Raw genomic sequence first — 17,760 nt, 5'->3', positions numbered from 1 at the left:
TAAAAGTACAAAATATGTGTATTGAATTTAAATATTAAAAATTAAACACATTTATTTTACTTCTCTTGATAATTCTTTAAAATTTGGTGAATAATTGGTGTTAGCACTTCTCAGTAATTCTTTGAGATGCTGGTTAGTTAATACTAATCGGTGTTTGGATTTTACGAATTTTAAAGTGGAATAAAATGATTCACATAAGTACGTTGTTCCGAATATTAAAATAATTCTACAGTCAGCCTTTTTTTAATTCAGGATACTTCGATTCTGGTACAAATTTCCAAAACTCAGTAATCAACGTCGACTTAGTATATTTTAATTGTAGAGCTTGATCTTCTTGCATCTCTATTAATTCTAATTCTCCAGATGCTTTTTGGGTCATAATTATATTGGAAATGGAAAACTCACCTTGAATTGAACAACGTTGCACTTAGTCTTTCATATTTGTTCTCAGTAATTTAAAAGACATTTTGAAACACATACGGAACGATAATAATTTCTTAAAATGTAATAGCACAAAAACTAAAAGGGAACTCGGGTACATTTATCGAAAGCCACAAATAATCCTTCAAAGAGACGCATGTGGCTCGCGAGCCACAGGTTGGCCACCTCTGATATATACCAATACAAATAAGAAAATATTAATTTGCGGATTTTTTTTAATTTTCACAACTTAGTCGCCGTGAATAAAAATGGATTTCATAATTAATCAAAGTGGGCACAATATAAGTGTAGTTATGCGCAATTATGTAATGAGTGCTCTCGTATAATTTCCTGGATCAATTTTTTTTGTTTTGGAAGGTGAAAAACTGGTTTTAAAAACAAAATTTTCAGCAGAAAGCTAGGTAAAGTTGAAGAAGTCAAATAAAAAAAAGTGTTTTCATTGCATAAGTAATTAAGTAAATATAAGTCAGCTTGGTTAGGAAACTAAACAATGAACAATCGATAAAATATAGGCTGTAAAAGATCTCACTTTTACTGGTTTCTCTAATTCCAGTTGTCCTTGTAACCTTTGAACATCAGAAGACAGGCAACTATCTTCAGGGCCGTTAACGTTTTTCACGAAAGCTACACTCTTGCTAGCTCGTTTAATTATGATATTTCCAGCATCATCCATCTTAATTTTAACTCCCTGTTCAAAGAAATAAAATATTGAGAGATTTAAACTAAATGAATAAGTTTAAATTGATATAATGATACACAATACATAGCTATCAACTCTACTGGATTTTCCCAGTTTCTCCTGATCTACTGGTTTAATAAAAATTCTCCTGGTTTTTGAAAATTTTTAAAAAATCCCTAAAATTGAGTTGTTGTTGTTGTTGTCGTCGGCCATTAAGGTAGAGGGGTGTTATCTATGGCCAAGAATTCGACTTCTGCCACACCCATACGTCACACCCGTTTAAAGGGTGGACCCATTCATACATCCATTCATTCACCCAAAGATCGTAATTTTGACCTGAACTAGAGAACGATCAATCTCCAATTCTGTACTCCCAGAGGTATTGATTTGTTATGGGAAAGCGGAGGACTCGGTAACCAGACAGATTTAACGTGCACCAATCACCATTTACTACATGGGGAGTCTTCAGCCGGCTGGATTCGAACTGCCATTCTCACGGACGTGAGTCCAGCTTATCTATTTAACCATTTTGATTAGATCCAGCTTATCTATTAATAGCAGTGAAACGTAGCATTTTTTGTGATCGAAGTTCATCCTAGTATAATGTTAAATGGAATCCATAAATTTTGAGAATTTGAAGCAGGAGAATATTAAAAATAGTAATAATAATAATAAAAAAGAAATATATCTTAATTGGGAAACTATTTTGGGAAAATAAAGGAAAATTCTTATAAAAGAACATGTTTACTAAATATGTTCTTGTATAAGATTTTTTATAAGGATTTTTGAAATAGAATTAAAAATAGTTTTTTACAATTAAATTATTTTTAAAGAATGTCAAGAAGGTTACTTCTGTAATGTTTTGAAGTCTACATGTTTACAAAACATGTGTTTGTTAAAGAATTTTTAATATTTCTTTTATTTTATACGAATTTTTAATTGTTCTTTTTTTATAAGAATTTTCTAGTTTTTGTGTAAGAAATTTCAATAGCTATAAAAAATTTTAATTGAAAATTAAAAATTAGTCCCCTACAATCAAAATTTTATTTTTGCCGAATTTTTAAGGAAAAACAAGAAATTTACTTCTACAATAATCTGAAGTATACATCTTTACAAACTTTTGTTCTTGTATAAGAATTATTAATAGAGAGAGTTAAAAATAGTTCTTTACAATCAAAATTATAATTTTGATGAATTAAAATCAAATTTATATTTGTCCTATTTACCGCTTGCCCGAATACATGATATCCTTTGCATACCCGTTATCCAAGGAATTAGTATGAAGCAGTACACATTAAGGAGTCTTTCTGCCTCGGGGTACAGTGTAAATTGTATTGTTAAATATAGATGGCAGCACTAAAACTATTCGTACATTTTGTTCATAATGGTATTAACAACACTAGAGAAAGAATATCAAAATAGAATTTGAAGTAAAAATCGATTTTAATTATACAGTAAAATATGAATGTTAGAAAAAAAAGTTGAAATTATGAAATTTACGAAATTTAATTCAATTTTTTAATGGCTTTAAAAGACGCGATTTAAAATAAGAGTTATTGATCAAATATTAGTACCTTTTGAATAATTTAAAAAAATGAATAAAATTTAATGAGAAAAAGCATTTCTTAGAAATTTGTCAACAATAATTTTGTATCAATAATGACTTTGTACCAGTAACTAGTTTCACATTAAAATTATGCAACGCAAACTTTTTGATGAATTCACAACTCTTTACTCTTTATTGGATTATTCACTCTTTATTTACTGTCATAGAATGTAAATAAATTTTTATTATTTAAATTTCTTCAGATTTCCCATTTTCTGATATATTGTGAAAACTTTTTCATTACAATTAAAATTATTAAACTATAAATGTGGTTTGTTTTAATATTTTTGTGCCTACATAGGCGTAAATCATGGTCTTCCGTTCTTCCACAGGGTGGTGTTAACGTTATTTAATTCAATGTTCCCGAATAAACTATTTGATTTTTTTTAAATCACAACCTCGGTTTTTTAACATGAAAGCTAACTTTTAGCTATAAAAGAAAGATTGATAATCTTTCATTTCACGAAATCCTATTTTCCGATCAGCTTCATGATTACTTTTCATAATAACTTTTATTTCAAAGTATTTAAAAAAAAATTATATTATTGTAATTTTTGCTCTTCTTTGAAAGTTGCTATTAGCTCCTATTGCTAAAATAATAAATTTATTAGAATTGCATTAAAAAATAAGCCTTTTAATTCAAAATACAAATACTCAATTACATTTAAAGTGAATCGAATTAATATTACTAGTTATTTCATGAATATCCACCCATACTTCTAATAAATATTTTATTTAACTTTATATATGAATAACAGTATTTGTTAGGGGAACCGGAAAGTAATGTCGTTTCGATGCATTTGATATTTGTTATCAAGATTTTATTTTTAATCAATAATGTATTCACTCTCGTTAGCAAATGCCGGATCGAAAATGAATCGAAATTGATCGGAAAAAAAAATGAATTGGTTTTTAAGACTAACTAATATTTAATGTGCCGAAACGACATTACTTTCCGGTCTCCCTAATATGTTATATATGTTAACTCTATAAAATAACTCTATATGAATATTATGTTAACTCTATAAAAAAAAAACATTAAAGATCATAAAGCCGTTAATATGCACATTACCTATTTAATCTGCAGAGCAGATTAATTAAATTAATCCGCTTAAGTGCGAAATCAAATGTTTTCCGTAATTTACCGCATTGTATAATGTGCACATAAACGTTCTCCGTTTCGTTTCAAAGTTTCTCTCATTCTATTAATTAATTTGTTGTTTGTTTCATTGTATAGACTTGATTCTTCACATATTGAAAGATAAATACATTATATTCTGCTAATTTCCTTCGATGCAAAAATATTTTAAGCCATTTGTGTTACAGGTTTTTAAATGCTGATTGCTTGATAATTTTTCAGAATAATTTTTAATAACTTAATAGAATAATAATTTTGTTTCTTAACTTTTTAGATATCGAAAAATGAGTAAAATTATGTTAATTTAAACTTACAGAAACGTTGTTGTTGTTCTAGCGAATATCTTATTTTCACTTTAAAGATTGCTTAGTCGGTAATGTGTAGATTATCTAAGTCATTGACAGATTAACTAAGTAATCTTAGAAATGAAGCAATTTTTTAGCACTTTAATGGATAACTATCTTGTTAATCTAGATCAGTGGTTTCCAACTGGCGACCCGGGGGCCGCATCCGGTTAGCAAATATTTTTTTTTTTTTTGTGGCCCGAGAACTAAAATATATTAGTTGTCATTTTTTTGCGGCCAATTTTCGTAAAAAAAACTGTATGAGTTTAAAATACTTTTCTCGTTAATAAAAACCTAATTTTTTCGTTTCTGTGAAATTTATAACATACCAACGGTGCAAAGAAATTTATTTCTCAGGTTTTGCTTTCAAGAAAATATTTATTCAAATACAAAAATAATCGCGCATGTTGCTCTTTTTAATTTCATTTTTTTGCATTTTGTGAATATAATTTAGCATGTGTATAGCAGAAATTTTCTCGAAGAAATTCTCCGCTTTAACTTTTTAAAACCACTCATTTTGGACGAAAATATTTTCACACACATTTGCAAATTTTAAATTTAAAATGTAACTATCTATTCTCTGGTGGTTGCAGCAGACAAACCTCAATTTTCTCACTGAACATTTTGTGTGCTACTGTGTAAGTTTTAATAGCAACCTTTTTAAAGTTTTATATCTTAATAATTAGATATCTGTTGCACATTAATTGTTTAATACATAGGTGCACAATTAAGTTATTTTAGCCCGAATTTTTTAATATGCAATTAAATATTTTAAAAAATCTACTTCTTATTTTAATTTGTAATTGAATACTTTTGTTTTGTTCAACTTGGTAAAAATCTGACAGTAATATTTAATGNTATCTATTCTCTGGTGGTTGCAGCAGACAAACCTCAGTTTTCTCACTGAACATTTTGTGTGCTACTATGTAAGTTTTAATAGCAACCTTTTTTAAGTTTTATATCTTAATAATTAGATATCTGTTGCACATTAATTGTTTAATGCATAGGTGCACAATAAAGTTATTGTAGCCCGAATTTTTTAATATGCAATTAAATATTTAAAAAATCTACTTCTTATTTTAATTTGTAATTGAATACTTTTGTTTTGTACAACTTGGTAAAAATCTGACAGTAATATTTAATGTTCCTTCAAACATAAAAAAGTCCTACGTAAAATTTTTATAAAGTTGCGGCCCGCCATTCGATTTGTGTTTTTAATTGTGACCCCCGGCCTCATGTAAGTTGGAAACCCCTGATCTAGATAGATATTAGCTAGATAATCTATTGAATAACTTATTTCTACACCTAAGCGGTAACATCTACTCAAATAACAAACGGCCTTACAGTAGTTAACGTTTTTGGCTAGTGAAAGATCAAAACAATGTACGATAGTTCAGTTAAGTAAAGCTTTTTAAGATTTCATTTTAATGTATTTTATAACAATCAAAATTACCACTACTGTAGAGGTATTCCAACAAAGTAATATATTATAGAAATATAAAAGTAGTTTCTAATGTTCTAGACTTAAGGAAAACGGAAACTTAGTATCATCTCGAAAATGATGGCGCTGAAAATTAATACTCGAGATGGCTGTTTTTACACTGTTCAGAAGAATTTATTTACTGAAGAAGTCTGGAAGGGGGTGGTTTAACAAGGATCAGATTTCATTAAAAATCGTGAACAATGCATCGTTATCACCTAGGTGGTCTTGTGGGAACGGGTGTTGAGTGAAATATTAGGCTTAAGAGTTATAAAAAATATCCTGATATGAAAGGTTGAGGTTACGGTTAACGTAATAAAACAAATTTTCATTTCTAAAAATGCTTAAAACTTTATATGAGTCGAAAGGTTACGATGATAATTTTCGATTTTTAGCTGATTGTATAGCATACTACTTTGTTAGAATTGTCAATAAAAATTTGATCTTCGACACGTTTAAATCAACGAAAAAGTTATAAGAACAATGCAAGCTTAGGTAACCAATATTTTCAGAACCACGAAAGGCTTACAGATTTACAAGACTTCAATGGAACAAAAACATAGTGCTTGTGGACCCGTTTTAGTCCACGGGCCGTACTTTGGACAACTTTTTTACATACCATTAAAAGCAATTCATTAAGCATCGTTCAATTCATTAAGTCTATCAGCCATTGTGTTTCCTCAGTTCATTATTTTGTAAAATTGACTCATAATTTGAATTTTAAAACACAAAATAAACTCTGATGGTCCATATACCAGGCATGTCAGGTGTACTACCACGAGCTAGATTGGTAATGCTGACAGAAACCAATTTTAATCCACGGCCGTTCTTTGGACAACTTTTTTGCACACGATTAAAAGCAATTCATTAGGCATTGTTCAATTCATTAAGTTTATCAGCCATTGTGTTTCCTCAGATTATTCTTTTGTAAAATTGTCTCTTTATTTCGAATTTTAAAACACAAGAATAAACTCTGATGGTCCATATACCTGGCATGTCAGGCGTACTACCACGGGTCAGATTGATAACGCTGCCAGAGACCAGTTTTAATCTACGGGCCGTTCTTCGGACAACTTTTTTATATACCAATAAAAGCAATTCATTAAGCATTGTTGAATTCATTAAGTCTATCAGCCATTGTGTTTCCTCAGATTATTCTTTTGTAAAATTGACTCATAATTTGAATTTTGCAACACAAAATAAACACTATGTTCCAAATACCATGCATGTCAGGCGTACCAACACGGTGCCAGATTGATAATGCTGGCAGAGACCAGTTTTAATCCACAGGCCGTTCTTTGGACAACTTTGTTATCGTCGATTAAAATCACTATTATAGTTAAAAGTAGTATAAGATTAATTGGCTGCTAACTACTTGCATTTTCACATTTATTGTATAATACTTTTTTATGTAATTACTGGTTTTCATAATGACTAATTGAAAAATATCAGTTAGTTAATAAAAAATACCAAGCCCCAGGAAACATATTTCAACTTCATTCAATTTCTCTAACGCATTAAAGTGGAAATGAATGGCAGACATATATTTAAAAGTCGTCTGAGACCCACTCCTTAGGGCGCCTACCATAACAGCAGACACTTTTTCTTAATGATGGAAATGTAAACAGCAGCAAAACAGAGATACAACAGATTATTTTGAAGCACATTTTTCACACAGAGCGTGGGCTGGTATTCGAGAATACCCCCCTTCGAACGTATAATGTCAAGGATACTTAATACACGTCACAATTCAAAGAGGAATTTCAGAGACAGTCTCATCTCAATTCTAAGCTTGCTCAGTAAACGTTTAAATCAGTGATAAAGTAGTGATAAGTTGTTGCTTATTTGGAAACTTGTTTTTACCATTTGATGGTGATTGTGAGAAATACGATGTCAGTTATTGAAATACGATTGCAAAACAAAAGGTTTTTTGAGTGTAAGTGAGGTAAATTAGAACAGTCAGTAGTTTTTTTTTTTTTTTTTCAAGTTGGTGCGATAATATCTTATCGTATTTACCGGTGAAAGTTTTTAAGGATAACCTTGGAAGGTTAAGTTTTTGCGAGTTGAAAAAACTCTTAAAAAACAACTTTCGAAAAAATGAGTTTGCCCAGTTTGTGCAACTACACTATTAAAACTTTTAGAGCTTAGTGAACTGTAATATCGTTTATATAATATAATAATTTGCTTCAACTTTAATTTGATTCTCAATTGGATCACATTATAATGCTTTTTTAAAATTGATTACTTGATATTATGGTTCAATTTGAACGAATATATGATTTAATTTAAGATTTTAATAAGATCGTAACAAATTAGCAACGTATTTTGGTTCCAGGTACCGATATTATGGTTCAATTTGAATAAAGACATGTTTCAATTTAGCATTTTATTAAGATTATAGCAAATTAGGACCCTATTATGATTCGAGGTACCGATATTATGATTCAACTTGAAAGAAGTGATGATTCAATTTAAAATCTTTATTAAGAATGCTGAAAATTAACAGCACATTATGGTTTAACGTACCGATATAATGATTCAATTAAATATTTTATTAGCAAATAAACACCGTAATATGGTTCAACTTGAACAAAGACAAGGTTCAATTTAAAATTTTTATTAAGATTTCTGTAAATTAGCATCACATTATGGTTCAAGGTACTAACATAAGTGTTCAAATTGAACAAAGACAAGGTTCAATTTAACATCTTATTAAGATTGCACCAATTAACGCCGAATTACATTCAATGTTCAACGTTAAGCCGGCTTTTTTGATGCCAGAAATAAGAAACCCTTTACACTGCGAAAAAATTCTAAGTGAACTAATATTTGCTCGTATTTACAGTTTACTAAGTGTTTGAGCATTCATTATTCAAGTTTAAATTTAGTGAGACGTTAAGAACCACTTCTGCTAAAAACTTTTATTTATTTTTATGGTAGCTAAGAGTTGTTTAAAATACAATATAAATTGTTTTTTAAAAGAGCATGTCAGTGTTCACAAATGTAACTTTAAACTCCAATATTTAAAATCCAACTTCAAAACTGTTTATTATATTATAACCGTCGGTGAACAGCCGATCTAATTTTGGGTTTACGACTACAAATGTTCAATTCCGTAGCCTTATAATTTTGAACTCAATCTTGAAGACGAGGGAACTCCTGGATCAAGCAATGTAACAAACTAACCTTCGTGGAGGACTTTTTGATGAAACTAACCAGCATTTTCGTTACATAGAGAGGAAAACCACGAAAAACTCCCACGGTTAGGCTGACGGCAAAGGGACTCTAACCCAAGATCAGTCTACCACTGAGAATATTTTACGTCAGCACTGTGGTCGGTGCAAGCCGGATGCGGAATTCGTATCGACCAGCCATCGCTGTGATTCATACCTGGTCACACCATTAAAGGCGAGTGCTTTATCCTCTGAGCCACCACGACCCTCTGTAAAGTATTTTTTTATAACCCTCGTTGAACAGCCGACCCAATTTAGGGTTTACGACTACTAATGTTCAACTCCGTAGCCTTGTAGTTGCGAACCCAATCCAGAAGACAAGGGAACTCCTGGATCAAGTATTGGGAGAAATTCACCTTCTTGTAGGGCTCTTTGATGGAACTAATCCGCATTTGTGTTACATGGAGAAAAAAACCACGAAAACCTCCCACGGTTAGCCTGACGGCTAGGGGACTCAAATCAATGATCCGTCTACCACTGAGGATATTTTAAGTCAGTACTGTGGTCGGTGCAAGCTGGAGGCGAGATTTGTATGGATCAGCCATTTCTGGGATTCGAACTCGGTTCACTTCATTGGGAGGCGACTGCTATTCCAGGGGATTATTAAATTTTGGCATAGTTGTTTCTAATGTACTCGATGTCTGGGACCAATTATAAATTAGCGAGCTATCATCACTTATGCTAATTTAAAAAGACTACTAAATTTGTACTGTAAAAGTGAATCGAAATAGTTTGTAGTAAAGTTTTGCGACAAATGATAAATGCTACAAAATCATTGCATGCCACTAATACAATGGTTTTAAGGCACAAATGCAATGAGTGTCCCCAATAGTGTCCTGATCGCAAGAGGGTAAAAATAACACTTATTAACATTTTACTGCCAAATTTGTTGAAATAAACGACCAGCTCTTTAAGTCCATTACACTACATAATTGTAAAGTATAAACATTGTATTGTTAAATCAATAATTTATTTTCATTCAATTTATGTGTATTACTTGCCTTTCTTACTTATTTTTAGAAGGAGTTACTATTTACGTTTTTAAAAAAAAAAACATAATAGCAGAATACACATTTTACCGGCATTTCAAATCATATCACTTCAAGTCGATGTATTAGTAATATATATTTCAAAAAAATACACACAACTCTTCGATACCATATTAGGAATCAATTAACATTCTTAAATGAAAAAGTATCACTCTTTTGATGATGTAGTAGCTTTCAGACATTAAATTTCTGGATCACCATATATCACGGAGAACAGGCGCTGATTCTTCGTAGGTTTTCCCCCATGGAGCGAATACGCTATCTATTCTCACATGCGAAAAGCATTATGGTCTGCTTCGTCGTGGGATGCTTAAGTTTTTGTACGCAGGAGTTCTGGTGTATCTACGTAGGTGACCAAAAGGATTGGTGAACGAAACCTACGCGGGTTGATTGCCCTTTGCCCGTTGTGTGGTGTCCATTTGCACGTTCGTCAACCCTTTCGTGGAAAAAGTTTGTTGTGGTTAGTTGTTAATTACATTGTAAATGGAAAAAAGTTAATGTTAAAGTATGCGGACGGCATTTTAAAAGTTGTAATGATAGAAATTCTGTAATTGTTTTTTAAAATAAAAGTAGGCGTAATTAGTTTGGCAGCGCATGAGGTGAAAAAAAAATTCTGGTAAAACTACTGTACTGTATGGTAATGACATTTCTAGTAATAAAAAAAACAACATAATTCTGGTATAAAAGACCAAAATATACTGTATTTAAGCTATTTATCTGGTAATTTTTTTGGATGGATTTACCAGAAATTTTGGTTTTCAAAATTATAGCTCTCATTACCATACATTTTGTAAAAAATACAGAACTGAAAAGTAAATTTAACCAAATAAATGGTTTTTATGCCATGCTCTAAGATATCTTGATAAAGTCACCAAATTTCATTCTTATATTATACAGCCATATTTCATTGCTAATTTTACTAAATCATTACCGAAGTAGATTCGGTGATAATTACCAAGCTTTTTGATGTTCCCATACAGCCAGAAACACGGTAAATGTTACCATATTCTGGTAGTTATGACCATACTTTTTTTCTTAGCTGACAGTTTCTAACTTAATGCCATGCACAGAATTTTTTGATGTAGCACTACATAAGATAATTGTACTTTTGCTAAAATATTTTATTTCATTTAAAAGAAATGAAGTTAAATTTTATAACTAAAAAAAGGCACTTATTAAAAATATTTTGCAAAATGTGAGTATCATAATGTGTAACATTTTATAAATACATTTGACTTTAGAATCAGAACCTAACGTTCAATCAATATAAAAAATATCTATTCTAGAAATTGAACATACATTTGAATGATATTTAAAATATTAAGAGTAGATTTTAAAAAATTATTGTGTACCTTCTTGAAAAAAATTTTTAAAGTTTTTTTAACACAAATGTATTAATATATTATGTTTGATTAAAAATTTAAATTCTCTCTTTTTGTACATTGTAAAAAAATGGTGTTCTGAATTATAAATTCTGAATTTGGCATTTTTTTTAAACGTCTGCATTCCAGAAAGTTTTCTGCTTTTCTAATTCTTACTTCATTTACAAAAGAAGATATCTGTTGAAACAAGTTGTAAAAATTTTGAATTTTTCGCACAAATTAAAGCAATTTAATGTCTAGAATGCCCTTCTAAATGTCTTGTGATATTTGAAGTCATTAAAAAAATATCAGATGAAATAGCTTATATTTCGAAACTTTCTATTTGAAATACTACCGAAACATTTAACCACCAAAACGAAAGTTTGGCCCCAATAGTTCTTCTCAAAAAAATCTTTGGATAATAGTTTAATCTTTCAAATAGTTATTTGAAATACCACTATCTTAGGTATTGTATAGGATTTTTTTTCGGAAGAAGTTTTTATATGGGACTTTTTTTCGGAAGAAGTTCTTATATGGGATTTTCTTTCGGAAAAAGTTCTTATATGGGATTTTTTTTCGGAAGAAGTTCTTATATGGGATTATTTTTCGGAGGATAACGCATTTACTCGCATTTCCGCATCAACTGTTTGTCGCGGGTGGTGCAAAGAAAGTAATTTAATAAAACGTTGCAAATTTATGTAATATAATTCTTCAACTTACATGACCAATGTGACGTTTGGCCTCTTCAGTTTTTGGATCTCTCATAGGATTCTCAAAGCCATTCAGACCAATTCTAGAACAAATAAAAAAAGAAATGTTAATTGAGCAAAATTTAATATACATTAGACATTGATTGCTTAATTCACAGCCTGAGCAATGAAATGGAAACACTGTTCTGTTGATTAACACTGTTGAAAAATTTGCAAAAAGTTGCAAAATTTTAGAACTTTTTAATTAACTTTTGTAATATCTTAAAAGGTAAGTTTAAAGCTTTCCGAAATGGTGCTGTTTTTATTTATACAAAATTTGCATATACAAAAACCAGTGGTGTGTAGCTAGATTCTCTTCTGAATCCGGTTTTTTAAGAGACCGTTTTGAATCTACTTTTCTCAATGAAGAATTTCAATAGCACACCTAATAATGGATGTTGATTGACATAATTAGGCAAGTATAACCTCTGTTGCGATAGATAATATATTAGCTTTAAAAATGTTAAGAAATTTACAGTAATGGATATTTTCAAAACATCTTTTATTTTAAAATTAACCGAGCTTTAAATTTCCTCAGTTAATTTTGATTGAAAACATTTCTGAACGAATAAAAATGACACCCTATCTGAAGCTCTTGAAACTTTCAAAATGTGATAAAAAAAATGTTCCAAAAGCTCTCCATTCAAAATTTCAAATTCGTTGCGAAAAAGTTATGTTTATTGAAAGATAGTGCGTGTTTTTAAGCCTGACTCCCCTATTTGAATTATTGTTAGCAATCACCAATTAGTATATCCCAAAACCGTGAAGATTTACGGAAAAATCCAATCATTAGGTCGAAAGTAATTCAGAAATTAACATTTTCTATTTTATTTTGCGCTCTGTTAATGGATTACTTTCATTCCAGTAGTAAATTGATTTTAAATGTTTCCCTGTTCTTTTGTTCTTGTGAAAACGGGCTTAAAATTAGTATTATCTATTCAATATGAGAATTAACTTCGTAATTGTAATAAAATATTTACATACGAAATAGCTAGCAGATACATTTTAAAATCGGATATTAGAGCACGTTGTTTTTTCCCACTGTTCTGAAATATCAGTAATTTTTTGCCGGTTTATTAAATATTGAAAATGTAAAATTTTAGGAAAGTTAAAAATATTTGTTTAAATATAGGTAAGACTCATACATAGATAGCATAACTTTGAGTAATATTATTAATACATAGATTTTTCTAAAAGCCTTTTGTTTTCAAAAACTATTGCATCAAAATCCACCAGGACTTATTTACTCAGAAATAATATACTCCAGATTTTTTTCATTGCAATAGTTGTCAATATTTAATTAGATACCATTTTAAACCGAAAGTTCTAAGAAGTAAATTGAAAACGAAGCAAATTTCGAGAACTTTTTAAGTTTTATTTGTGCATATTTTGAACTTTGCTAGGGGAATTTACTTAAATAGAAAAAGTTTATGAACACACATGCAAATTAGAATGAAATTATTGCAGTTCATTGATACTTTAGAAACGCTAACTGAGATATCCGGGGTCAAATTGAATGATCCATAATGAGCTAAACTTTGGTACCATCTTCTCATTATAAGACGATTTTTTACAGGATTGTTAACAAATGGGAGCCAACTTTGACTTCTGTATCTCATATTTCTTTTGTGGGACGTGTCTGATTTTCACAGACATTGTAAAGCAGCAGATTTCGCATGAATCATCTAATGATTATTCCACTCCCGAACTATTGATTTATTTTCGCCCACAAGGACTAAAAGACGCATGAATGCAAATCAAGAAGAATTCGATTTTTACTTCAAACCTAAATCCCTTTTTTACCCTTTGCTCTTTCTCATCGTTAAACTACCACTCCCTACATAGGATAGTCATTGGAGAAACTTTTAAAGTCCAAGGAATGGGTCTTAATCTTTGCGATTACTTATACATTGTTTTTTTTTGTGACATCAATCAAATTCAATCAAGACTCAATCGGAAGAGAATAAAATTGAAACTTAAAAATGCTTAGGTAGTTAACATGCTGGATATTTAAAGCAGCACGTGATAAAAAAAATCACGTGCTTGCGAAAGTTTATATGTGATTTGAATTATAAATTTTTTTTGTGTGTTCGGCGAGATTGCAGAAAATTATAACTAAGAAATATTTGTGTAGCATTATTTGTAGTGCTCACAGCAACTATTAATTGTACTTTGATTATCAGGGGAGTAACTAGTAATTGCAGTGCAATTTTTAGTTGCTGTGTGTTCCTAGATTTACACGGGTAACTTCAAATTGCAAGAGCCTTCAAATGACACCAGTAGAAAATGGTTGCACAAGATCTGAATTGCATGTAAAAATGTTGCATGCGTGGTCAGATTGCAGAGGAATGTGGCATAGTATTGATGCGATTAGAAGTGACGAGTGTGGTATAGAATAGACGTGAGAGGCTGAAATTAATATTGCACAAGATCAAAATAGGTGGCTGTAAATGTTCGGGCCCCAGTCGAAGGGTTTAAAAGATGTTATGTGTCTAAAGGGAATGCAGACAAAAAGGACATAAAAAGACAAAGGACAAAGGATAGCTGTGTAGAATTATTTTTAGGCCACATAGCAACTAATAATTGTAGTGAACTCACAGAAGTACTTTGAGCAACTAAACTCAGAATCCCACAAGAAGAATCAGATAATTGCAAATATTTGCACTGTGATCTGAATTGCATAAAAAGTGTTGTTACGTGCCCTATGATATTACAGAGAAATGGGGTTAACATATGAGTGGATGAAATTATTTGTAATGGAATTGCTGTGAGCAACTAAATTTTAAATTACGCATGATAAAGATATCAGGTGATTGCAAACGTCTGCGCCTGAGTTATACGTGTCCGGTGAGACTTTAGAATACTGTAGCTAACAAATAATTGCGTCGAATTGTTTGCAGAACTCACGGCAATTAATGATTGCAGCGCAATTAGAGTTATTTGAAATGCTCACAGCAACTAAAAATTGCAGAGCAATTTTAAGTTGCTCATAGAAGACTAAACTTAAAATCGTGTAGGATGAAAATATTAGATGATTGCATTCGACCACCTGCGATATAAATGACATAAAAAGTGTTACACACACGGTGAGATTGCAGATAAATGTGGTTAAAAAATAATTATATCGAATTATTTGCAATGTCTCATGGTAACTATAAATTCTTTCTCACGAAATGACTGCGAGTAACTAAACTTAAAACATTGCAAGAGTCAAATATTAGATGATTGTAAACCTTTGCACCATCTTAATATTGCTATTTATTTTCTTATGTGTCTGGTAAGACTGCAGAGAAACGTTGAACTAAATGTTGAAATCCAAGCAACACGTCTTCATTTGACCAATTGAAAAGACAAAACATCTTACACCATTTGTTCTCTAGACTCTGATAAAAACGTCGAAACTAAAAGGAGAACTCAGTCTTTAATTTTTTTTTGCTTATTTAACTGTACCCATAGTGTACGTTAGTTACACATATTTTTATTCTCTTATCCACTAATGATTTTTATATATCTGTGAACATTATAAAGCAATAAATAAGATATATCAAAATTTCCCAAAACTAGACAATTGTCAATAAAATAAACCAGTTTATCAAGCGATTCAAATGGATATTAATCCCATTTCAAAATGAATTTCTACTACTGTCTCTGTACGAACTAGATCATAGATTTTTCAGAAATTCACAATGGAGAATTCGTTAAATCCAATGATTTCTTATTTAATCTATTGAAAAACACAGCGCAAGAACAATTCAACTCATTCTCTGACGATTTAGCTAATGATCCGCTAAGTGTGTTGTTTTAAATCAAGTTCCGCCTCGTTAACAGGCTGCATCGTTAATCCGACAACCAGTTATTTTACAATTTGTTGAAGTAATTTACCTGATGTTTGATTAATGCTCCAAAGTTGAAGAATGCGTAATAGAACAGACACTTAACCAATTGTTTCTTTTTCACAATCAGATCATTTAATAGATAAGTAAACTTTTCTATGTCGATTGAAGTAAAGGCTTCCGGGGGTGAAATTCGTTTACTTGAAACTGATTCGTAAAATGTTTCGAAAGGAATTTAGATTTCGAATAATGGATTGCAATGTGTGGGTTTCAGTTCTAAACACTGTATTGTAGGGGATATCTCTCTCCTCTCTCTTTGTGTGTGTGTATATATATAAATATATATATGGTACAGAACGTTCTGTTCTCTTAGGGGGGTTCACAACTGTGATTTAAGAAAGCCTGAAGTTTAATTTTTAAACTTTCGTTATTTATAACAGTGGAATCTAGGCCAAAATGAAAGAGCAATAGAGAAAAAAAAATTTGAATTGTAAAACCGAATATAACGTTCTATTCATGGGCGTCATTTATGGGGGGTGGGTGGAGGGCATATGTTCCCTTCAATAACTAGAAATTTCTAAAAGTCCTTCTCAGACTGATTTCAGACAAATGAAGAACATTTTTGTGAATTATTATCGACTCAAATTCGTTAAATTTAAATCCATTAACTTTGCATCCCACATTTTCTAGGATTAAAGTGGTAAAATCCTCTGTCAGATAAAGACTCTTATGGGAGGGCCTTTAACATATTTTAAAAACCTCAACGACTGACCTGAAAATGGACAGTAAAAATGTGCTTCTGAACTGCTATCACAATCATCATATTAAATTTTGAGTTGCACATAGTGAACTGTTGGTAAGAATGGAGCCAAAATCTAAATTTTAAAGTATTAATTTGTCAAAACAACGCCAGATGAGAAAAAAATATCATTTACTTAGTTAAACTGTTCGATAAAAAAATTTTTGATTAAAAATATCACTGGGTAACAAATTTTATGCTGCATTTATACAAATACCTAATCTTACCTATTTCGGGTTTTGGGATTTTAAATCAGAAATTACTTTTGTTCTGAAAAGAACAGATTTTTTTTTCAAAATGGTATTTTTAATTTACTTTTAGTCTGAGTATACAAGTGTATAAAGAACTTAGATTAACATATGCATTCACTTGTCTACTTCTTTGAAAATAATATTCAGGGCGAAAACGTATGACTTTAACGTAACAACATTAGACTTTGATATCGCGATAAAAACTGAAAGAAAATCCATAATTTTTGTTTCATTATGCGGGTATTTATTTATAATTTGATATTTAACTATTTAAGATTTTTTGTTGTTGCAATTTTTAATTTGCAAAATAGAATTATACGCGAGTTTAGTTAGTTAGTTTAAAGTAAATCACAAGTCTTACCGTAAAATATTAGATATAATTCTGTACCAGAGCCTAAATATAGGGTTTAAAAATACCAAATAGCTTAATATAGAATTATACATCATAATATCGGTTTTTTTTGTATCAAATATAGTTTGGAAGTATGTTAAATAACTTTGGAATATAACTTGCAAAAAAATATAGAATATAGAAGATTTCGAAAAGATATATTTAAGTGATTGCGTGTTTTAACATTGAGTAAAAAAGAAATGGCCATCAAAAAAATATATCTTTTGCAATAACCATTGCTGATGAATTTTGCAAAAAAAAAGACCTGTTAATTTACACCACAAAGGGTCAGTTGTTTAATTACAAGTAGCTTACAATCTCAACAAGTTGTTTGCAAGATATGTTTAGAGCAGCAGCATTTCCCAACCGTCCCTTTTCAAGCCTGAAAATGGGCTCAGCTAAATAT

The 17,760-nt window shown here is 30.5% G+C and overlaps 1 protein-coding gene across 2 annotated transcripts in view; it reads right to left on the bottom strand.

Moving 5' to 3' along the window:
• The window catches only part of LOC107452839 (uncharacterized), a 136,844-nt gene that overhangs the window by 11,065 nt on the left and 108,019 nt on the right, over positions 1-17,760 (bottom strand). For both annotated transcript variants that reach the window (XM_016069452.3, XM_016069451.4), the window contains exons 4-5: positions 12,052-12,124; positions 971-1,129 (exon numbers count right to left, since the gene is read on the bottom strand). In XM_016069452.3, coding sequence (XP_015924938.1) covers positions 971-1,129; positions 12,052-12,124 — 232 coding nt within the window. The remainder of the gene's footprint in view (positions 1-970; positions 1,130-12,051; positions 12,125-17,760) is intronic.

The sequence above is a fragment of the Parasteatoda tepidariorum genome, chromosome 9 (assembly GCF_043381705.1).
Source record: "Parasteatoda tepidariorum isolate YZ-2023 chromosome 9, CAS_Ptep_4.0, whole genome shotgun sequence".
Lineage (NCBI taxonomy): Eukaryota > Metazoa > Arthropoda > Arachnida > Araneae > Theridiidae > Parasteatoda > Parasteatoda tepidariorum.
This window is presented reverse-complemented; position numbering and strand designations above follow the sequence as displayed.